The 25,383-nt window shown below is 37.0% G+C and overlaps 1 protein-coding gene across 1 annotated transcript in view; it reads right to left on the minus strand.

Annotated features, from left to right (window-relative positions):
- Window positions 1–4,291: 4,291 nt before the first annotated feature.
- Window positions 4,292–25,383, minus strand: part of TGFB2 (transforming growth factor beta 2) — a 106,399-nt gene continuing 85,307 nt past the window's right edge. The window contains exons 3-7 of the mRNA XM_070734394.1: window positions 16,038–16,170; window positions 15,821–15,931; window positions 14,222–14,393; window positions 10,151–10,304; window positions 4,292–5,720 (exon numbers count right to left, since the gene is read on the minus strand). Coding sequence (XP_070590495.1) covers window positions 5,562–5,720; window positions 10,151–10,304; window positions 14,222–14,393; window positions 15,821–15,931; window positions 16,038–16,170 — 729 coding nt within the window. The 3' untranslated portion in view covers window positions 4,292–5,561. The remainder of the gene's footprint in view (window positions 5,721–10,150; window positions 10,305–14,221; window positions 14,394–15,820; window positions 15,932–16,037; window positions 16,171–25,383) is intronic.

Below are 25,383 nucleotides of genomic sequence, written 5' to 3' on the forward strand. Positions count from 1 at the left end.
ACCCTCCCCAGAGTCCAAAGGCTTTCCAGGAGCTGCGGGAGGGTAAAATTGCCCTTCCCATCCCCCCTGGAGGCTCTCTGGAAGCCAAAAATGCCCTCACAGAGCCTCTGTGCAAGCCAAAAATCAGCTGACCGGCACACACATGCACGTTGGAGCTGAGCTTGGGCAATGGCTCATGTGCAAGCTGATATAGCTCTGCGTGCCATCTGTGGCAGCCGTGCCATAGGTTTGCCATCGCTGGTATAGGGCCTCCCGCTTGAACAGGGGATTGGACTAGAAGACCTCTAAGGTCCCTTCAATTCTGATATTATATGTTCTATCCAGCAATCTTCTATTAGTTAAAGAGATGTTTTGGTACTTGTACCTGGCCCGTGAGAGTCATTTTTGGGAAAGTGCCTATAATTTTATAAATGTCTCCATGTTTCCATGTATCTTACAGGAAAGGTAGAATACGAAAGAATTAAGTTAGTATGTATTCTCCTTATGTAGATAACACTTTCACCATAATAAAAAAGGACCAACCCTTGTTGCTGTTTATTTAATGATTCAAAAAACCTGCATTACTTATGTTTTAACTCATATGCCAGAGAGATTTTAATCAGAAGCATCAGATGTTTAGTTTAGAAAGTAATAACCACCATGCTCTATGGAACATTTCCATCTGAAATAATTTTTTTAAAAAGGCATTTTTGAGGTTGGACCTTGTAACTTTAAAAAGCTTTTCCATTTAATTGTATAAGTTTGCAACACTTTTTGGAGCTGCATGGTGCAGTCACTGATTTTACTGATCAAATAACTGCTGCCTCACATTATGTAAACAAATCGCAACTAATTTTTATGAAGGAGAATTCATAAGCTCCAAGTTGGAGTATTTAAAAACAATTTTTAAAACATACCTGTATTCTTCTTTTCTATTTATTGGTAAAGCTTTGATAGTATTTGCCATTGCTAAGTGTATGGAATTTTACTTTTTATACTATACATGCTGCCTTGGCAATAAAAATTGAATAAAGCATATAATAAATAATAATTACTGTAAACTCTGAAATACATCTAAGAAAATGTATTTTATATTACTGTTAGGAGTAGCTCTAATGGCGTCAAAAGAACTCCCTGTGTATGGAGGTCGCAGCCTTTTAATAAGAAAGAAAACTATCATTTATTTCAAAGTAACAGAATAAGAGTTGGAAGAGACCTTAGAGATCTTCTAACCACCTGGAAACTGTATAATATTTTACACAAATAGTTGTCCAATTGCTTCTTTAAAAAATTCAATGTTGGAATAGTCGCAACTTCTGGAGGCAAGTTGTTCCACTGATTGTTTTATCAGGAAATTTCTCCTTTATTCTAGGCTGGTTCCCTCTTTTATTAGTTTCCATCCATTGCTTCTTGTACTGCTTGCAGGTGCTTTGGAGAATAGGTTGACCTCCCTCTTCTTTGTGGCAGCCCCTTAGATATTGGAACTGCTATCATACCACCCTTAATTCTTCTTTTCATTAAACTAGACATACCCAATTTCTGTAACCACACTTCATGTTTTAGCCTCCAGTCCCCTAATCATCCTTGTTCCTCTTCTCTGCACTGTATTTCTTTTATTTCTGGTCCTTGACTATAATTAAGTATGATGGTGGTGGAATTTGTTTGCAGATGTTTTAGGGTACACTTCTAAATATGTATCTAGAAGTATGTTACAGTGAACTCAATGGTCCTTGAAAACACATATGGTGTGCAGATCTGTTCTTGGGAGATCCTGTAGAATAAGGTCTTGCAGCTAAAACATATGCCCTAGTTTTTGACATTCTTGAGTCTATTATTTCCCATTTTGTAACATCTTGCCTGATTAAAAGTTGAAGGGAATTCAAATGGTCTATATACATCTTTGAATTTTATGGCTTGATCCTAAAGAAGGTGTTGTTCCGTTATAAATTTAAAGATAAATAATATACAAAAGGAGAACTGCCAATTAGAAGAGAGTCATTAGACGATAAGTAGTTTAATGTAAGGGAGTTTCAATTTGTTTGGTATGTTCTCCTTATCAGAATTATCTGTGCTATAAAAACTTATTTTGTATCACAACATATATTATTTGTTGTTTTAAAATGCCTGTCCACTATCACTTATGATATTCCCTAGTTAGGGTAATGAAAACAACCAAGCTAAGAGAGCTCCAATTGAGTTACAAATATTTTCCTTAATTGTTCTTTGGCTTCTGTTATTTGAATGCAAAAAAATGGAAATAAGGACCTAATCTTAAATGTGTTCCCAATCTGATTTGGGTCCATGTACTAATTTTCATCAAAATCCCTTGAAGGTTCTCTTTACAATTAATAGCAGCATGAGACAGAAATAACTAGATGGCAATTTTATCCCCAGATCACTATGTTGTTGCCCCCCACTTCCAAATAAAATATACACCAAAATCATGCTTCCTCCTACATTTTGTAATGTTTATTTTCATTTAATTACCATAACATGCTTGATACATACTAAAGCAGAATAAATTAAAATATGACTAACCAACTTTTTTTTTAATACATCTAAAAATGTATGACAGCTGATGTTCATGTGGATGCTTATGATTTCTTTAAATGAAAAAAACTAAAAAAAGTTATCAAAACAATACAGATATAATGCCTGATCTTATAGATCAATTGTGAAACTGGTGGGTTGAGAAAGACAATTTTTCAATTAGTTTATGGATTCTAGGTAAGATAAGTAAAACTTATGCAATGACTTGAATTCTTAAATATTATTACATATACCCTTAATGTGAATTCTAATTAAATCAATTCAATTTAGACCACATTTAATCAGGGGTTGGATTAATCCAATTTAGGCTACATCCTGGATATTTTGCTTAGGAGTAAGAGACAGATGAATAAAGCTTAAAGGGCTGGCTAAATGGTGATTGAGATTTAAGGAAGTAAAAGCCACCAGTTTGGGAAAAACCTAATTTAAATAAATTAAATATGATTTATGTAACAATTATTTGTATTCAATCTAGATAGGATTTAATCCAATATTACTTTGGTAGCATTAAGTTACAATATTCAAGAAAAATAACTGGGATTGTTTACCTTGGTGTAAAAATCAATATACCTGATACCTTGTGTTCTTGTTCCAGCCTTAATACTTCTGGGGGAAAAATAAACCATAAATCATCAAAAGGTAATATTTCTTGACTGAATCAGTATAAAACATTATTTTCTTCACCATACTATGACTTCCAGAATACTCAAATCCAACTGTGGGGAGGACATGTTGAGAAGCAAGTTGTTTCATTGTATATCTGTATATATAAATAAGCAGTGAACATACAGCTTTAAAAGTTTGGTCCGGCTTAGAAAGATCACCCGTAAGCTTTAATAAATCCCTATGTGCCCATTTCCTGGGTTTTGTTGAGAAGAAAGATAAGACTGCTTCCTGTCTGTCCCACTGCACTGAGAAGCTACTACCGTGTTCTTAGCGTCTACTATGTTGGAATAGAGAGAATGCATTGGCCCTTCCTTTCTTTAATTTGGAATTTAACTGACCCTATTACAATACCCTTTTAAGTAATTAATGAAGTGATGGTTCACAAGGTGAGAACATTGGGTTGACAGTCGGTAGGATTGTGTTCAAAACTCAGTGGCTGCGCAGGACAAGATGAGTTTCTGTCACACGCTTCAGCCAAACCAGTTCAAAAATGGCCAAATGCAAGTAGATAAATAGGTATCACTTTGGTAGGCAAATTAATGTGGAAATAAAAGGAGCCCTTAACTGGGTGTCCTTTAGCAACAGTGATATCACCGTTCAACCCAGAAGTGCTTTGGTGCTCCCAACACAACAGTAGTAGTAGTAGTAGTAGTAATAGTAAGTAGTAGTAGTAGTTAATGAATTTTTTTAAACATAGGGGCAAGTGTCAAAAATACTTCTGTACTCAATCTGCCGTGCCCCAGGAAAGGAGGGAAATTGTACATGCAACCAGCTTTTTACAGAGTTTTCTGCTGATGCATAGGCCTATCACAATTGCCAAGTTCAATTTTGCCTTTTGATCTGGAAGATCTTTTCTTTGGACTAACTGCCTGTGAGCAGAACAAGGCAATCAAGGGCAGACTCCAGTCTCATCCCATTGCTCATATTCACGTTGTGTGTGTGTGTTTAGTTTAAAATTTTAAGATGTTTGAAGATACATACATTTTATACAAAACAATATTTAAATCTATCCCTCTGTTTAAATACAGACTGAAAAGGGGGGGGGGGAAAGTAGCTTGCGTCATGGAGATGAAAAACAACATACAAAACGCATGTATAGCAAATATTATAAAACATGTATTTGTAGTGCAAGTTAAAAGTACAGGGGACTCTACTTATACTGGCCAGCTCGAAGGAAGCACATGATTCTGAGTAATCAACAAGAGCCCCCAAATTCAAATTCTTCAGAGTTGACAGTATTAACAGAATACAAAAATATGGTGAAAATTTACACATTACACATAAAGTACGTATTTTTTTTAATAGTTTACAATAGAGATCTACAGATATGTTTCCAATTTAGCTGGCTTCTTACTATCCACCCTATTTTAATATCATAGGTGTGGTTACATATATCAAAAACCATCTCAAAGCATAGCTATACAGCAACATATTAGGGTCTGAAGAGGAGACCAGTACATGTTAAATATTTCACTGGCTTACTAAATTGACAGTTTATCCATTTACAACTGTTGTTTTAATAGATTTGTCTTTGAGACGAAAACAAAATGTCCTTTATTAATAACTTCCTCAGTATTACAACAATGGTATGAGGCTTTACATAGAAGCCCTCTTAGGCAAGAAAACAAGGTATGTCTGTGGCTTTTCTTTTATGGTAGGCTTAATAACAGAGTTCTGTTTTAATTGGATTAAACTAATTAAACTGTTTTTCAGGATATTTCTGAGTTCATGTTCCCCAGGTATTAAACACGTTTAGTTGTTGGTTTGGTTTGAACATTTGTGTCTTTCTACTCTGTCCCCACAACCCTTAGGGCAATACATATTCTTGTTTGATCGCATTACACAAAAATAAATAATGCACTGTTAATTCTAAAAACTACAAGGAACAGATAGGGCATCTATGGCATAACAATATAAAAATCAAGTAAGCCACGGGATAGATACAGCAACTCCACTTAATGGGTTTTTTTCCTGTTTTTTTCCTTTCACATAAGAACTCTTTAACAAATTCTTCCAGTGTTTATTTTTTTTAAAAGGTTTTCTTTCTTTCTTTTCTTTCTTTCTTGTTAGTATTTTTGCTTTCCTAAAAATGCTTCATGTCTATCTCACTAACCAAGTAGATGAAATGTAGGATAAGGCTTCACGGTTTTGCATCAGGTGACTGTTTAAAAACAAAACATGAAACAATGAAACCAAGTTTCAATCCATTCAGACTAGTACCGTTTTTGTTTTGTTTTCTTGTTGTTTTTTTTTAAAAAACCATGGATGATCTATTTTTGTTGTTGTTGTTGTTTCCTTCTCTTTTAATGTTTCATTTTCTTCCTTTCTTTCCAGAGGGGGAAAAATACATATTCCGAAATGCTCCCTTAGCTGCATTTGCAAGATTTTACAATCATGTTTGAAAGCTGTTCAATTTTGGGTGATTTGCCAATGTAATACAAGATTGTGAGGGGTTCCAGATCCTGGGATACACAACACGGAGAAGCAGATGCTTCTGGGTTGATTGAGTTGTACAAGCTAAGCACCTAGAAGGAAAAAAAGGAAAAAAAAGATACTTCTTCACATTGTGCAGTTACTTCAGTAGCAAACAATTTGGGATAACAAGGAGCCTAGGGCTCTGATGGCACCATTGACATGGTGAGAACTTATTCATTTAAAGTAATTATACTCAAATTCTTTTCCTCGGTATATAAGCCTAGACAGCTGGAATCAATAAAAACACAGATATGTAAAACATCCAAACAGTAGAGAATTTTCACAGCAGTGAATTACTTTTTTTTAACGAAACAGCTGTTGGTTATAAAAAAGAGACACCAGTGGAAATACTGAATACTTTCTAAAATGAAAGTTTATTTCAAGATTCAAGGCTTCACAAGAGGGGGGAGTTGAAAATTGCATATTATTCTTTGGCTTGTTTTGAGGGAGCAGTTGATAAAATTATATTAAATAACTGTTAAAAACAGTAAGGGAGAGAAATAGAATGCCCCGTTGATATTTTGCTTTTTGGCCTCACCTGACCTATTGCTGACAGCTTCTTAGTTCCACATATTTTAACTTGCTTCTAAGAACAAACGAAATCCTGTGAAATGGGACCTATTCAGTCCAAAATTGTCTTTCTAGAATGATCAAGCAAATGCTTACAGGAAACCCATATGCAGAACATAGTAATTCTAACACTTTACCACCACAGGTAGTGACTTAACAGCAGTTCACTAGCGATTGTTCAAAGTTACAATGGAACTAAAAAGTGTTTTTCACAGTTATGATCTTTGCAACATCCCCATACTCATGTGATCAAAATTCAGATGCTTGGCAACTGGTTTATACTCATGACAGTTGAAGTAACTTTGCCACTTTTTGACAAGCACAGTGAATGGGGGGGGGGGGACAAACGGGGACTCAGGAAATGTTGTAAAATGGGGAAACACCCTTAACAACAGAACTCTTGGACTCAATTGTTGGAGAGGGCAACTTGTATTGTTTTAACACTACTAAAGAACATAAGAAGAGCCATGCTGAATCAGGCCAAAGCCCATCGAGTCCAGCATTCTGTGTCACACAGTGGCCCCCCAATTGTCCATGGGGATCTTGAGCAGAAAGAGAAGGCAAGACCCTCCCTTTCCCCTGACCCCCCAACAAATGGTACTCAAGGGAATCCTGCCTGCCTCAACAAACATAGAGGTGGCACATGGACATCCATTTCAATAACCACTGATACACTTGGCATTCATGAATCTGTCTAATCCTGCCTTAAAGCTATCAAGGTTGACAGCTGTCATGACCTCTTCTGGAAGTGAATTCCATAAATCAACGACCCTCTGGGTGAAGAAATATTTATTTATTATTTATTTATTATTTATTTATTAGATTTGTATGCTGCCCCTCTCCGAAGACTCCATATATTTGTCCTTGCTTTCTTACCTATGAGCTTTAGGGAGTGCCCCCTTGTCCTAGTATTGTGTGATAGAGAAAATAATTTTTCTCTATCCACCTTTTCTATCCCATGCATGATTTTATACACTTCGATCAAGTCACCCCTTAAACGCCGCCTTTCAAGGCTGAAGAGGCATTGCAACTTGGTTTCATAAGGGAGGTGCTCCATTTCCTTGATCATACTTGTCGCCCTTTTTTGCACCTTTTCCAGTTCCATTATATCCTTCTTGAGGATTATTCCTTTTCTGATCTCTAAAAGAATATGTACTCAAGATAAATGGATTGTTTCTATTTATTTATGGGCAAAGATGAAACATTTAAATTTTTTTAGGAAACTAACTAAACTTAAAACAAATGCACCACTTTTATTAACACTGCAATTTATATTCCTTTCGGTTATAATCTGAACACATATTCTACTGTCAGGCATCAGCACCATTCCTACCAGTGGTGAAATCTATTTACCTTTCCAACCAGTTCGGAAGTGCAGGGTTCGTGTGCGAGTAAAGCAAGTGTGCATGCTTTTTCAACTCATTCACGCATGCATTTTTTCACTCTCTGTGCATGCACAGAAGGCTTTGCACATGTGCAGAGGGTTAAAAAAATTAAATGGTGGCATCTGGGCAAGTGGGGCAAACCTCGCATTGCTGCCACTACCAGTTTTCTGAACCATTGGTAACTGCCGCTTCTGGTACACCCGAACTGGCCCAAACCAAGAACATTTCACCCCTGATTCCTACTCAATGAACATGCTCTAGTTATTAACTTCTGTGGTTATCATTGATTCATATTTTTACACTGTTTTGGCAGCAGGATGTTGGAATTAATCACATTTTTAGCACCAGATAAGAAAGCTGTGTTTTTACCAAAGGAGTAGATCATGTATCCAACTTTGAGTTTTTTTGAGGCTAGGTTTTCTTTAAATTTGAGAGCCATCTTTACATTATTGTATGCATCATGTGGTAGAATGGAAAGCACATGGTTTATGGTTTTAAATCATGATTGTATGGCTGCCATTTTATACATCCTTCACTATTGCAGCCATAACTGTGATTTTTGTACTGACACATAGATGCTCTTTTTATAGGCCAAATTGAAATGAATCAGAACTGCTTAAAGACCTAGTATTCATTCAGACAATGCAATACAAGAAACAGCACATTGCAATAGGCTGTGCAGACTCTTATCAATGTATAAGCTAACCTACATGCCAGGGTCTTTTAAAAGCAGGACTTAATTTTTGGAATGGAGGGCGAGTGGATGCATTGGAAATGCCTTGGAAAAAGAGTATAGGGAGAATAGTGACTGACATTACAGATATAGAAGATTCCATAGAAAAGGAACAAAAGAAAATACTAGATTCTACAACTGCCTTGATCTCATATTCTGCAACAGCAAAAGAGCATAGGGAGAATAGTGACTGACATTACAGATATAGAAGATTCCATAGAAAAGGAGCAAAAGAAAATACTAGACTCTACAACTGCCTTGATCTCATATTCTGCAACAACAAATAAAAGAACTCTGTTCCAACAATAACCACAGCCTGGGGTTCTGTAAGAATAGAAAGCGAAGTGTGGTATTTAAGGACACATCGCAGACTATGGTTTCAGGAAGGATGAGATCATGTGTAACTTGGATATTTTTTAGGTTTAGTGACTTTTTGTAGAATATACTCCACCACCTTTCATAGTTAGACCAGAAGACAAGGTAGTTTCTTGGTGTGATGATGGAGTAAGAGAAGGATGCATTTAGCCATGTTTGGCAGACAAAAATGATTTTGAAGGTGTCAGTGTTTAGTAGTAGTAGGAATTTGGGCATTTTGTTAACAATGCTTCTTGCATTGAATAGTTTGCATTTGAGATTAGTATTGGATTGAGGAAGTAAGGGGTGTGAGGGTGGTGCGTGGGATTTTGCTTTGTTGTTGGGAGATGATGGTTTGGATGTTGTGGATGGATTGTGGGTCTTGTTTTTCAATGCAGTCGGCACCGTAATCTATGTATAGGTTTGTTTCACCTAGATCTAGTTGACTTTTGAGTTTTGCACGGAGTTCACGGGAGCGGATGCATTGTAATATAGATAGATACGGTCTAGATCTAAGTTTGGTATTGTTTCTGGCAATGGAAAACCATCAAGTTGTTGTTATTCTTGTCCTCAGGGCCATCTCTGGAAACTTCGATGATTTTGTTGGGAGTGATGGTTTGTGTATGATGGCTGCTACTGATGTTGCGTACTATACAATAAGGGGAGAGTACAAGTGCACTAGAGTGACTTCCATCCCCTGTCCTATTGCTCTCCTATATCTCCTATACCTTTCTTCTATTCCCATATCTCTTCTTCTATTCTTTCATTGATATATTTTACTATGAGTATCTTCTCTATAACCTTCATCATGTATTTTACTATGGGTATATAGATATATATATCCACTAAAACCCTCATTGTGTATTGGACAAAAATAAATAAATAAATAAATAAATAAAATAAACTATGTTAATGTCAGGCTCGTCATTTTCTTCTAGTCTAAATAGGCTTACATTGTAACATTTTTGCTGGCGCTAGATGGTGTCTTTGACTATAATGGAGAGGTTGGTGGTTGAGTTGGTAGGTCCTTGTGGTTGTTGTTCAGGTAGTATTTGAAGTAGTGGTTGTTGAGTGGTGCTATGTATTTAGTTTGTTGGGTTTGTATTTTTCTCCCAAGATAATACCATTAAAAAGGATGTTTCAATATAAGGGTTGCTTTTGCTGTATCATCCTTTGATTTCTCTTGACTTTCTTTGCATATTCAATCTGGATATGAAGCACAGTTCTTCTGCTTTTAAAATCCTCTTTCCCTTTCTTTCAATTTCTGTCAATTGTGAATGCCATAATAATCAGACATTTTTTAAAAAAAGTTGGGGTAAATGAAGTGTCCCCATGATACGATATATCAATTAAATTAATCAAAACACAGTTAAACTGACAAAATAGGTTTTGTTCTGTTCGATTGCCCTAATTTTACTTAGTTTCCTAAAATACTTACTCTACTATGTTGAGTATCTGAGCTCCATAAATAGGGACAAGCTCCTGCACAGAAATTTGCGTGATATCCTTTAGGTTCATGTATCCATTTCCATCCAAGATCTCTCTTGAAATCGATATAAAATTGACGTAGACAGCAGTTATCTTGCACATTCCTGTAAATGGAATTATAGACAAGATATTTAATAAGGTGCTCCGGCTAGATTGCGCCTAAGCAGTGCAGATTCCTTAATGCAAAAAATCGCTCAGAAATGCAACAAACAACTCTATTCTATGGGTGAATTTTATGAAATCCACAGTTTACTGATATTTTTAGAGCATGCTTTCAGAATTCTTTTATTAATAAGATCTTGTTTCCAACTTGGCAGTAATAAACCTGAGAATACCCTGTTTTCCCGAAAATAAAACACTATCTTGTATTAATTTTTGCTCTCAAAGATGTGCTACGTCTTATTTTCAGGGGGTGTCTTATTTTTTTTTTCAATGAAGAAAAGTTCACATTTATTGCTGAACAAAAAAAAAAAAGAACATTATATACTGTACAGTAGTTGTCATCACAAACCAGCATAATCAGACAAACTGTGAATTCTATCAAGAATTCCTTACTACTACCGTACCATTATTTTCATGTACAACAATTATACTTTCTTCAAATATACAGTGGAACCCCGACATAAGAGCTGCTCTACTTAAGAGCAACTCGAGATAAGAGCTGGGAGGGGAGAGATATTTTTGTTCTACTTACAAGCCCAAATTCGAGATACAAGCGCCAAGGAGCTGTCTCCTGAAGCCAAACGCTAACTTCCGCGTTCGGCTTCAGGAGACAGCTGCGAAGCGGCGCGCGTGTTTTAAAAGGTTGCAGCCGGCCTGGGGGGCTCGGGGGGGTGCTTGCAGCTTTCTTTCTTGCTCTTTTTCTTTCTCTCTTTTACATCCCCTTCCTCTATTTCTTCTTTTCTTTCTCCTTCCCACCTTCTTCCCTCCCTCCCTCCCTTCACTCATTCCTCTCTTACTCTCCCCTTTCATAAGTTTCCTTGCTTCCTTCCTCTGTTCCTGTCCCTTCCCCCTTTCTTTCTTTCTTTCTTTCTTGCTCTTTTTCTTTCTCTCTTTTACCTTCCCTTCCTCTATTTCTTCTTTTCTTTCTCCTTCCCACCTTCTTCCCTCCCTCCCTCCCTTCACTCATTCCTCTCTTACTCTCCCCTTTCATAAGTTTCCTTGCTTCCTTCCTCTGTTCCTGTCCCTTCCCTCTTTCCTTCCTTCCTTCCCACCCTCCGTCCATTCATTCACCCATTCCTCTCTTGATCGCTTAAAGCCGGTCCCTGGTGCAAAAAGGGTTGGGGACCTCTGTCCTACAGGATTGGGTGGCAGAGAAGTTGAACATATGTAAATTTAAAAGTTTAAGAAAGTTTACAAGTTAAGTGAAAGAAACTTCATTATTCATTTATATGTACATGTACATTTCTTCATTAAAAACATGTCTTTCTGCATAATTTAGACTAACTTTGTGAGTTTTTTGAGGGCTGGAACCAATTAAAATTATTTACATTAATTCCTATGGGGAAAAGTCGTTCAAGATAAGAGCTGCTCGACTTAAGAGCCCAGGTCCGGAACGAATTAAACTCGTATCTCGAGGTACCACTGTATGTTATATATCTTCTGTTCGGGAATGCTGCAAAATGAAATGTCTCCTAAGTCTTACTTTCGGGGGATGCCTTATATTAGGCAATTCTACGAAACCTCTCCTATGTCTTACTTTTGCGGGTGACTTATTTTCAGGGAAACAGGGTAGGCATAGGACTGTTTCTTAAGAATTTTCCATCCTAAAACTGGATGGATAGAAGAGTAGTAGTACAAATTTCAGTTTTAATGAATGGGGTGGGTGGGTGGTCAAGGCCATGACACAGGGAAAAAAACCAAATTCTTTAATCAGTCTCCCCCACCTCCCAAATGGCAATTTTTTTTAAAAAAGGCACCTTAAATTACTCTTTTGCTTTAGTTCTTAGTCTGTCACAGATTGTAGAAGGAAGAAATCCTTGAGTTTGGACATAGAAATACAAACGCACACATTGTGAACTTCAATACTATATTTCTATACTTTGTGCCACTCCGGGTTCACAATATATTAATATTCAAGAATAAAATCCCAATAGGGAATTCCATGGGCGGAGCTTTGACGTCACGGAGACGTCCTTCCTGGCCGGCCGAAATGTGGACTCCAGGAAGGATGTCTTTGTGACGTCAAAGCTCCACCCATGGAATTCCCTATTGGGATTCCCCACCTCCGTTTGAGCCTCCCGACTGGCTGACAGCTCCGCGGCTCTTTTGCAAAGCTGACAGCCGGGTGGCGGGGCTTCTCGGCATCCTCCCGAACCTGAACGCCGAACACGAACTTTTGCCGAACAGGAGAACGCCAAGTAGCCCCCCAGCTGTTTCAAAAGGCGACAGCTGGGCGGCGGGGCTTCTCGGTGGCCTCCCGAATGTCGAACCCAGAAGTTCGGCAAAAGTTCGGGTTTGGCGTTCGGGTTCGGGAGGATGCCGAGAAACCCCTCGACTGTTTCAAAAGGCGACAGCCAGGCAGCAGGGCTTCTCGGCGGCCTCCCAAACCTGAAACTTTGCTGAACTTCCAGGTTTGGCATTCGGGAGAACGCTGAGAAGCACCCGGCTGTTTCAAAAGGTGACAGCTGGGCGGCGGCACCCAGTGGAGCACCGTTTTTGCGTTTTTTTTCTTGCACGCATTAATTGATTTTACATTGTTTCCTATGGGAAATATTGTTTCATCTTACGAACTTTTCGCCTTACGAACCTCCTCCACGAGTACTTACCCAGCTGAACAAGTTACTCTGGGAAGCATATATCATAATAACATTAAAACAATAATCTGTCCGTCTGTCATCTGTCTGTCTCTAGAGTGATTGAATAAAACTATTGTCACGGTTATTAATATAGCCAGGAAAAGGAGCTCTTAACACACTGGGGGGGATATAAGGTAGATTATCAGGTCTTCATGGCCTTAATAAAAAGTCAATAGATTTGTGGGTCATGTTGAACAATTAAAAAATGAGCATTTATTGGACTTTTGCAAACGGGCATGGAAAGAGAATTTTTCCTTCCTTCCTTCCTTCCTTCCTTCCTTCCTTCCTTCCTTCCTTCCTTCCTTCCTTCCTTCCTTCCTTCCTACCTCCGTGGGCTGGTCACAAACAATGGGCGGGCCGCATCCGGCCCGCAGGCCACACTTTGCCCAGGTCTGGTCTAGGAGAATCTCCCTATTACAAGCCAGTTTTGCACAGGAAATGCAATCTTTCCAAGTGTCCAAAATGGAATATCCTGCTATCAGAAGGCTTTGAAAAGCCACTGTCTCTTGCTGCAACTGAGCCTCAATCAGACCCTAACTGATTCCAACCCACCTTTTATTATATCTGGCACTAAATGAGCAGCTGCTCTGTTACTATATGATTTTGAGCATATGCTCTTATTTTATACACTCGAGACATATTACTGGAGCATAACAATTCTGTTTGTTTAATTTTTCAGAATGGAGATAGCCTACCTTTTGGACAGCCAAAATGTCACAGGGATTTTAACAAAGGTGCAAATAAAAGCAAATGTTATTCTTCAGTAAAAATGCAGTTAGTCTAGATTGCCAGAAAATGAACAAATGAGAATTAGGTTTGAATATATATAATCCGATGTGTATGAAGTTCCCACTCCTCTCCACACCCCACACACAATTTTTGATCTGCTTGCTGAAGTTATGAAGCAGCTGCTCAATGGTTCCTTTGCCAAGTATACTGAAGAAGTGTCTTCATCAAAGCAGCCACCCAAGTCCTTCAGCAGCTGTAGCCCTTCAAGACTTTGAGGAACAAATCCAGAGGAATAAAAAAATTTATCCAGTTATGTGGGCAGGGATGGGGGTTGCAAGTGACAGAATGGGATTAAAATGTTAAACAGAATGGGATTAAACATTTTAATCCCTTTCAACAGAATGGGATTAAAATGTTAAAATTATAAATAAAAAGAAGATATATATATATATTTACACATGCATAAAAGCCTTAACATCTTATAATGTAATTACCTAAAGCAATAGGCAGCATCTAAAGCACGCTTCTTCCGCCGACTGGATTGTTGGGACTCAAGTCTGTAGGAGGGTAATAACATTAGCAGAAGATGTGGGCTCTTCCCACTGTATTTTTTCCTACTGGACTTTAAAGCTTTTTCACCACTGGAATAAGGGTGGTCATCAATACCTTTAAAAAATACATTTTGGTAATAAATATTGTGTTGCTTTTTTTTTGGAACAAATTATATAAAGCATCTCTTCACAAGAAATTTAAATCACAGAATAATAATCGGATGTGCTGGCATCAGCTGGACTGATTTACGACAGGCTGATACATGAATGTGGGAAGCAGGGATCTGCATTACATTAAATATCCTATACTCTTATTATCTCTGAATTATTTCACATCAGGAACACTTGCTTTGTTCATATCAATTATCAGTCATAAGTTTGGAGATAGTTTTCCTTGTCCCACAATGATTATGAATATCAACATAATATTTTTTCAGTCCCAAGCAAAAATAAATTCTTTTCACAGAAGGGCCATAGGAAATAGTGTGTCACTTTAGATCCATGGAGATAAAGATCTAAAAGAAGCAGTTAGAGCACGGGTGTCAAACTCAATCATGCCACGTGATGTATCATGACGTATTGCGATGCGTTTTTTCCCTTTGTGGAACTGGGGTGGGCGTGGCCTGCGCATGATGAATACGGCCCACCAGTTTGACACCCCTGAGGTAGAGAATCAGCCTCAGTGATCATAACCCAAACAGTTAACATAGATAATTTGTAAATCTAGTTACATTCATTAACATATAGACCCTATTAATATCCTGGGCTGTACTTTTGACACAGCAGATAGATAATGGCCAGGGTTGAAATTAAACATTTACATTCTGAATGTATGTTTCTGTTAGCATCGGTGCTTAGCACATAAAGAGCTTATGGCTGGAGGCTCAAAATTATGAATCCCTAAGCAAGTTGCAAGATGAATACACAAATATCACATAGGCAGAAATATTTGCATGAGTACTAATGAAGGTAGCAAGAAAATTATGCTAAGAAGTAATTTACTAAACATGTTCCAATCCATTATCATGCTAACTACTTTAAACAAAAATATGTTCAGCAGTTTTTACAGAAAATCAGATTTGTGTATGATGGCTGCTGCTGATGTTGCTTACTATACAGTAAGGGGCGAGTACAAGTGCACTAGAGTGCCTTCCATCCCCTGTCCTATTGCTCTCCTATATCTCCTATACCTTTCTTCTATTCCTATATCTCTTCTTCTATTCTTTCATTAATATGTTCTATTACTTTATCTTCTTTTCTATTATTTCTTAGATATATTTTACTATGAGTATCTCCTCTATAACCTTCATCATGTATTTCACTACGTGTATATAGATATATACCCACTAAAACTCTCATTGTGTATTGGACAAAATAAATAAATAAATAAAATAAATAAATTGTTTAAGGATCTCTTCTCACACACGGTCTGAGATGCTATGTTTTCACTAGTTGAATTTAGCAATACTGGACATATAAGATCTGCTGAAACTTTTCACATTCATTACACAATTATTTTATTTTTAAATTTTTATTTATTACCTGCAAATCTTGCTTCTAATTCTTCACTTTTATTTGGGATAATATAATTACTTGAAGGCACAAATGTACAGCATGGACAATGTAAACTGATCTTAAGTCCCAAATTTCTGTCTGTAAAATATAAGAGAAAGAAAATTTGCTTTATATCAGGTCAGGCAAGACTTCAAATCGTTCAGATTTAATACAGGTTAACTCTAAAATAATTAATTACTATCACCTTTGTGATGGAGCCATTCATGTACAGCCTCAGTTACATCAAAAGATAACCACTCTCCCTCAGCTCTTGTTTTCACAACCTTGCTGTCAATATAGCGTTGTGTAGGTGATGTGGGATCTTTATTTTTGATCATCTGAAAAACAAGAATATTTATATTCAGTGATATGGAGTTCTCACAATTTAATTTGAAAAAATAGCTAAGGGGGAGTCAAAACAGAATACAGAAAATAACTATAAACCTCAAGAGATTGTGCTATCATTCTATCTACTTATCTATCTATCAATGCCATGAAAATAGATTCTAACATAGAGCTTTGACCAATTTTTACACAACATAATTACAAGGAAAAAAAAAATGGAAATAATTTGTAGAGATAGGCAGCTCAACTGCACAAGTAATATTTTTTTCTTCAAATGGGGATTGTGTACTATTACTTTATCATAACCTGAAATATATCTAAATAAATTTCCTGTTGTCATTCTTTTTTCACCTGATTGTTTATGATTCAGCTCTTTTTCTTTATGTTAAAGTAACCCTAACAATATTTTAAACCAATGCAAGATGGATGGAAATCAAATTCAAGACTTTTATTCCTGATTGTACCTTTTGTGTACAAATGCAATGTTTTTGTAGTGTTTTTTTACTATTCAAAAATGGATAAATCAGTTTCTCAGATTTTTAAAAATATTTGAAACATGGATCATTAGAATTCAAGACAATAACAGTGGTGTCAGCCCCCAGCCCCAAACATTTCTCCCTAAGACTCTCCACGATTGACCTCTCCAAGTTCCTAAGAGGCCAGTAAGGGGCGTACATAAGTGCACTGATGTGCCTATCGTCCCCTGTCCAATCTTCTTTCCTTATCTCATATCTCATACATTTTCTCTCCTTTCCTCCAACCTCTCTTCTTTCTTACTTTCTATCATTATATATATTACTTAATGCATATTCTCCTTCATATGTATTGTATATTGGACAAAGAATAAATAAAATAAAAAATAAATAAATTCATGACTGCACTAAGAAGACAGCATTTCTTAAAGTCTGAAATATGGAGATCATGACCAAAAATGGCTTTCAAGATGATAAGGTGATATTTGGATTGCAACTTTCAAATGAAAGTGATAGTTCAGGTTAAGATTTTAATATATTACTATTTAATAGACTGACAATTAAAATATAATAAACAAATTGTGAAAGATGTATTTAAGAAAATATTGCAAGAGATTTTAACTCCATGATTTTAACTCCATGAAACCCAGTACTATGGATACTTAAAGAGTTTGGTTCAGACTTCAGTAGGCATTCTTTCATATTTATAGCACTATGGGAGACCAAATTGTGTCCAAATGAACATTTAAAGACTAAGTTTAATATAGATTTAACACATCCTATATTTCTAATATAAAATTCTCTGGGACCAAGATCTTTCCTCCCTTAGAAAATACTGTACAATTAGTTGCTAGGAGTTATAAATAACTTGATGGCACATAATCAATTGGAAATCCAACATTGATGGGACAGGACAAATATCCTTTCCCAAATATTGCCAGAATGGATTAAAGCAAATATATTCCTAAAGGAATTAAGCTAGTTTTCTCTCCACCAAGCATAAACCAGATAACACACATAAATTGCAACTGTGATACTAACAACACCAATAACTCAGTTCACCTATCAAGTGTAAGTCTTTAACTTTTCATGAAACTTTTTTCACAATAAACATCCAAGTATTTTGTTTTCATCATAGTATAATTATGGCTTCCTACATTTAGGCTGTTTCTAAGCATATACTTTGCCCAAATCCTTTTTGTGTATCTTGGCTGGATGCCTTTCTTTGTACATCATCTCAAATGCCTGCCCAATGAAAGTTAAATTGTGGGAATACACAATCTGCTTTTTTACCACTGAGAATGATCATTTCTCCATTTGTCTCAGAAGATAATGATAGACAATTCTCTCTCTCTCTTTCCCCCTCTCTCTCCCTCCTTCTGTTACTTCACTGTCTTTCTCATTCTTAATCCTCGGATAGCCTTCAAGCCTTTGCTAACCGACCATTCATAATTTGATATGTCTGTTTCTTTTCTCTTGGTATACCTCCATTTTTTTCAATTAAGCTTTTAAAATCTCCATTTTGCTCTTCTTTCTTGGAAACCTTAGAGAGAAATTCCATTGTCTAGATGGAAAGCTAGTCCTCAGTAAAATTCCATTGTTTAGATAACTGATTGATTCTTAATTCTTGTATACTCAGTTGATTTGTAGGTTTCTGAACTACTGGTCAATAGCACTTTTAGAAAAAACAATGCCACAGATCATAATGGGAAGAAATTTCCTAGTGCCAGATGAATTCCATAAATATTCAGTTTCCCTAAAAAGATTATTTTTACAACATACATACAGATTTGGACATCACCTAAACGGATAACCTAAATGGTTAACCTAAATGGTTGATCCATTCCAAATTTCAAGCAGTGAGTGGTCTTGAAACCTGCTCTCCAAATAAAATCTTAAAAAAAGCTACAGTCATATAGAATAAGGGAGTTCTTTTGTATACCTGGCCCTAGTCCATTGAGAGCTTTAAAGTTCAAAATAGTTTTATGTCCGGGCTCCAAGGAGCTTGTTCTCTGGGAACATTGCTCATGCCATAAATGCTTAGGGCCGTGTCTTCCCAGGAAAAGCAAAAGAATTAAATTAAAATCCAGATGCTAAAAAGGGATGTCACTACAATCAAATGAGTTAGAGATTCACACTCTATGTGATATGTTAGGAGAAAAACTGAAATCTTTCTCAAACACAAGCTACTCCATCTACTGCAATCTGCTTTTTCCATCTATTGCAATCTGCTTTTTCCAAACTTTCTTAGAATATTTTATCTTTGAAACATATATGGATTTATCTCTTCTCACCCAGGAAAATGTATTTATTTAAAAGTTTTATATGGCCACTCATCTTAAGTAAAACTGGATGGCTTACAACAACCATAAAACAAATCAAGCCAATAAAACAATGAACAAAACCCCTGTGCTATAATTGGCCCCTTGGGATGCTCCATAGCAGGCTCAGGTTAATCTCCTTCCAAGCAGACATAGAAAAGTCATGTTACTGAAGTCCTGCTAGATGGCAAGATTTCAGAAAGGAGACTTGGAACATGCCCACCCTATCTGATCTAGTGGGATGGGCAAATATTCTTAGGGACAGGGGGTCCCACAAATAGTTTAAATGTTGTAACTAGCACTTTGAATTGCATCTGAAATAAAACTGAGCCATTGCAGCTCAGACAATAAATATGTTACATGGACAAACCTAGTGGCAGCTGTTGTCTTCTGGATCAGTTGTACCTTTCAAATGGCCTTCAAGGGTAGCCCCATGTAAAGCATATTGCAATAATCCAGGTGGGATGTCTATGGAGATTCCTCCAGTTCATGGTGGTCCGAAAGGTGCTTTTTCAAGAGGCAACTGGACTTCCTGGTTTTTCTTTGAGAAGTGAAACGTCTTCAAAAAAAACCCAGGAAGTCCCACTGCCACAAAAAGCACTTTTGGGGCAATCTAGGTGGGAGGTAACTAAGGTGTGAGTAACTAAGCAATGTCTCCAGGTCCAGAGAAGAGTGCAAATGGTGCACAATGCAAATCTGTGCAAGTACTCCCCCCACCCTTAGGCATGGACAGGCAGGAGGACTCTCAAATTGTGTACCCACTCAGTCTATAGACGTGCAACCACATCCAGAGTCAAACATTATAAATCATCACACCCCATGGTGCCGAAAACCCAAACCATCTTGACAGGTAGGGATAAAAATGGTTCAGTCACATCCAGATTATAGCTCCCAGGAATTTTGATAACTCCACAGCAGTATCAGTTGTTTGGCCCACGGTAGGAAAATAATAATTGCATATCATCAACATACTGATGATACTGTACCCCAGAAATCATATAGCTGTTAAAGTGGAGAGGTGAAATATTCAAGTTCTGAGGCATGGCACATTGCAAGACCTAAGGCTTGAACATTCCTCCCCCAACAACATCAACTGGAACTGGCCATGGAGAGAGAAAGAGAACCACTGCAAAATATTGCCTCCCACTCCCAACCTCTGGAGCCGGTTCAGAAGGATAACATGGTATCAATGTATCAAAAGTCACTGAGAGATCAAAAGCTCCTGAGAGGTCCAAGAGATCCAGGACAGTTGCACCATCAGCAAGTCTTACCAATGCCATCTCAGAGCTATACATTGGCCTGAAAAGAATCAGCCATTTCATTATTCAAGATATAGTTTGATCATACTCAAAGTGTTGCCACATTCAAAATCTTTGTGTTTACAGGTTTTCCTTAGCCCCATCTCATATCACAAGGCTTCTTACTTACTTCCAACTATCTCTCTGTCTCTTGAAATCAATTATGAAAAAGAAAATCTTGGAAATAAATGTATTTCTTTTTTTTTTTTTAAATCATTACAGTGATGTCAGAGTGATAAAATGAGAAGTGTCACCATCCTCTGGGAAGTTATATTAAAGAGGGCCATACCTACTAAATATTACTACAGTAGTTATATAATATAGTAAATATAATAAACAGACCATTCTGCCTCTTACTATGCCCAAATATCAAATATATGGTCTTAGCAAAGATGCCTGCTTCTCTCTCGCTTGCTTGAAAGTGATTAATGTTGTTGGCTGTTTGCTGAAAAGTGTTTCCAGGATATTTCCCATGAATAACTTTTGACAGCAGGATTTTGGCAACCTCAGCCACCTGCTAAATTCTGCAGGTCATGTTATTTCGTCAGCTGGACTTCCTTAAAACTATATAGCTGCAAAAGGGAAATAATTCTGCAGAAGCGGAAGGCAGTTGGGGTCTCTCTTTTGGCTTCAATCAGCTTTGTATCTGGCAGGCACTGAGAACAGAGCCTGGACCTTAACAAGCTATTGTACGAGGTACAGCACACTTGCCAAAATACAAAAGGTACATATGACTTGCCAAATGTTTTAAAGCCGATAGTTCTGTGATCCGTTTCCTGTGATCTTGCCAAGCACGTTCATCATGCAAGATTGCAAATAACAAGGATATGTGGCACACTACATAAACCCTGCTTATAGCTCGTATGGGGGTAACACAACTATAGTGGATATAGATTGTCCGTAGTATCATAACAGAATCTTAACAGTGGCTTCAATTTCCTCTGTTCGTATTTATCATGGCAAAAACTTACCGTAGTTTAAAAATGAAAAAAAAAAGGTAGCTTTCGTGTCTGTGAGAAAAATATATGTTTGGGCTCTAAGGAAAAGCTACCATGGGCCCTGCACCACTATCATTTCTCTGATGTTTTCATCTTTATTTCAATGCCAGTTCTTTATCTTGGCTGCTATAAACACCACACCTCAGTGCCCGTAATCTCTACAGCTTACATAAGGATAAAGCAGTGCTCTAAGTTTGTCTTTCTTCCTGGGCCAAATATATTTTATCAAAAAGTCATCTTTGCCAAGATTTTTTTTCCTGGTAGAGGTTAAAATGTATTAAGCTGTGAAAATACTGAAAATATAATTTATTTTTGGCTTGTTTGAGAAATGATTACTGTGGAATTCTGGGCATTTCGATGTACCCGTCTGCAGTCATGCAAAGAATTGAAGACAAGTATACAGCTAAGTATGCAATGAGGCTTTTATTGAGGGGGGTATGGGCTACAATACAATAGCTGTTGCTATTTGCATAAGTCAGTCTATTTCTTTGACACAAGCACTGATACCTCCCACAAATAAATTTGCCATATTACACCAGACTTCTTCCAATGTACCCACTTGCATTAGCAGATTCCCCTAGGAGAGGTACATTGAGTTGGTTTAAAAAAAAAAATCATGTTCTAAATAATTTATGGGGATCAAATTATTTGAAGACATTGAAACTGGGACAGAAGAAGTTCATTATGAAATTATCATTCTCCATAGAAACATAGAAGATTGATGGCAGAAAAAGACTTCATGGTTCATCTAGTCTGCCCTATTTCCTGTATTTTATTTTGGGATGGATATACAGTATGTTTTTCCCAGGCATGCTTAAATTCAGTTACTGTGGATTTACCAACCACATCTGCTGGAAGTTTGTTCCAAGAATCTACTACTCTTTCAGTAAAATAATATTTTCTCACGTTGCTTTTGATCTTTCCCCCAACTAACCTCAGATTGTGACCCCTTGTTCTTGTGTTCACTTTCCTATTAAAAACACTTCTATCCTGAACCCTTTAATTGAGATATTCCCTTTCCCCCAGGCCTATACAATTTAGGCATGGTATGTTTGTGTGTATGTTTGATTTTTAATAAGGGTTTTTTAGTTATTTTAAATATTAGATTTGTCATATGCTGTTTTATTATTGTTGTTAGCCGCCCCGAGTCTATGGAGAGGGGCGGCATACAAATCTAATAGATAGATAGATAGATAGATAGATAGATAGATAGATAGATACATACATACATACATACATACATACATACATACATACCCTTTAACATATTTAAATGTTTTGATCATGTCCCCCCTTTCCCTTCTGTCGTCCAGACTATACAGATTGAGTTCATTAAGTCTTTCCTGAATAGTTTTATGCTTAAAACATTCCACCATTTTTGTAGCCTGTCTTTGGACCCATTCAATTGTATCAATATCTTTTTGTAGGTGAGGTCTCCAGAACTGAACACAGTATTCCAAATGAGGTCCCACCAGCGCTCTATACAGCAGGATCACAATCACAACACTACTTATGGTTTGGTGGGGGGGTTCACCACAACACGAAGAACTGTATTAAGGGATTGTGGCATTTCAAGCTTTAGCCATCACAGAGTTGGATTTCTATAGGGTGCTGTTCTTGTTCTATATGGAAGCTGCAGTTGATCCAGAATGTATCAACACAAGCAAGGGTGGCAATATCACAGTATTTTTATATGAGACTACTGCTTCTCAAGTTGCACTGTTTGCCATTAGGCTTCTAGGTGCAGTTCAAGGTGTTAACCATCATCTGTAAAGCTTTTAATGGCACTGGACTAGGTTCTATGGGTGTGGCTTGGTGGGCATGGGTTGGTGGGCATGGTAGGGGAAGGATACTGCAAAATCCCCATTCCCTCTCCATTCCTGGGGGAAGGATACTGCAAATTCTCCATCCCACCCCAATTTCCATCTCCGTTCTTCTGTGCAGGGCAACAAAAATGGACCCAGCTGATTAGCTGGGATTCAAGAGGCAGCAAATAAATTGGGGCGGAGCCAGCCAGAGGTGATATTTGCCAATTCTCGGAATTACTCAAAATTTCCGCTACTAGTTCACCAGAATCGGTCACAACCAGCTGAATACAAACAACCTCTGGTTGGGACCCAATAGACTGCTGCAGCACTTGCCCCCTAGAATGTTTTCCTTCTCCTTTCCCATGTGGTATAATAATAATAATAATAATAATAATAATATAACAATATAATATAATAATAATATAACAATATAATATCATATAATAATAATAATAATAATAATTATTATTATTATTATTATTAATAATAATAATAATAATAATTTATTAGATTTGTATGCCGCCCCTCTCCGAAGACTCGGGGCAGCTCACAACAATAATAAAAACAATATTAGAGTAGAACAAATCTAATATTAAAAAACATATAAAACCCTATCATATTTAAAAAACCAAACAACACATTCATACATTCCATTCCTTCCAGAAGCTTATCAAATATCTAGGCATGCTAAAGTTTCTGATAAGAGCAGCAGTAAAACCTAGCATGTTGGCTCCATTTTTCGTGATGCTTGATGTGCTATCAAAAGATGACATTGTTTCCATGAGAAATCACTTGAATCCATGCTTGTTTTATAGTATGTATATACTACAGTATATGTCTACTATAATGTGCCATAAAAGCAAAACTGCTATAACCATGCAAAATAAGGGAGAGAGAGTTTTCACTCTACTTTCATTCCTTTCTTGCTTTCCACGCCCCAATGCCTATTTGTAAACTAAAAATGTGTCAAGGTTTATTTTCCTATTTTTCTTTCAGTGCAAGAAGTTTCTTCATAAAGTAAAGATGTCACAAAATCAACACAAATGCTACTGAGGATATGTGTTCAAAGACATTCCCTTAATATTCAACCTTTTGTCTGATTAAATTCCAGCAAATCCTGGATTTGACAACCATTTTTATAAGCAAAGGGAGAGTCACTGGATGTTTGAGATTTAATCATTTTATTTCTTCCCTTCCACCCAGATTTTAAAATAGTTTTATCTGTTACTTGGAATTGCTGGAGATCTGGAGAAAAAAAGCTGAGAGAGGGATAGAATCAAGATCATGTGAAGTGTTAATAGCACTTTATAAGGCTTTGGTAAGGCCACACTTGAAATACTGCATTCAGTTTTGGTCACCACAATGTAAAAAGGATGTTGAGACCTTAGAAAGAGTGCAGAGAAGAGCAACAAAGATCATTACGGAACTAAAACATATGAAGAATGGTTGCAGGAACTAGGTATGTCTAGTTCAATAAAAAGAAGGACTAGGGGAGACATGATAGCAGTGTTCCAGTATATCAGGGGGTGCCACAAAGAAGAGGGACTCAAACCATTCTCCAAAACACCTGAGAGTAGAACAAGAAGCAAGGGGTGGAAACTAAGAAGCAACTTAGAACTAAGGAGAAATTTCTTGACAGTTAAAACAATTAATCAGCTTGCCTCCATAAGTTGTGAATGCTCTAACACTGGAAGTTTTTAAGATGATATTGGATAACCATTTGTCTGAAGTGGTATAGAGTTTCCTGCCTAAGCAGAGGGTTGGACTAGAAGACCTCCAAGGCAAGGTAAGAAAAATAAAAAATGTACACAAATAAATGGAACACTTAAACAACACAATATAACTCCAAGTAAATCAAACTTCTATGAAATCAAACTGTCCACTTAGGAAGCAACACAAATTGACACTCAATTTCACATGCTGTTGTACACATTCAGCTTTGTACAGAACAAAGTATTCAATGAGAATATTTCATTCATTCAGATCTAGGATGTGTTATTTGAGTGTTCCCCTTTTTTTTTGAGCAGTATACATATAAACTGGGCAAAACCACACTCAATAGCAGTGACTGCGAGAGGGATCTTGGAGTCTTAGTAGACAACCAGTTAAATATGAGCCAGCAGAATGCAGCGGCAACCCAAAAAGCCAATGCAATCCTAAATTGCATTAATAGAGGGATACAATCTAGGATTAGGGAAGTACTACTGTATAAAGCCTTAGTCAAACCACACCTAGAGTATTGCATCAAGTTTTGGTCACCACACTACCAAAAAAGATTTTGAAACTCTAGAGAAAGTGCAGAAGAGAG

The sequence above is a fragment of the Erythrolamprus reginae genome, chromosome 1 (genome assembly GCF_031021105.1).
Source record: "Erythrolamprus reginae isolate rEryReg1 chromosome 1, rEryReg1.hap1, whole genome shotgun sequence".
NCBI lineage: Eukaryota > Metazoa > Chordata > Lepidosauria > Squamata > Dipsadidae > Erythrolamprus > Erythrolamprus reginae.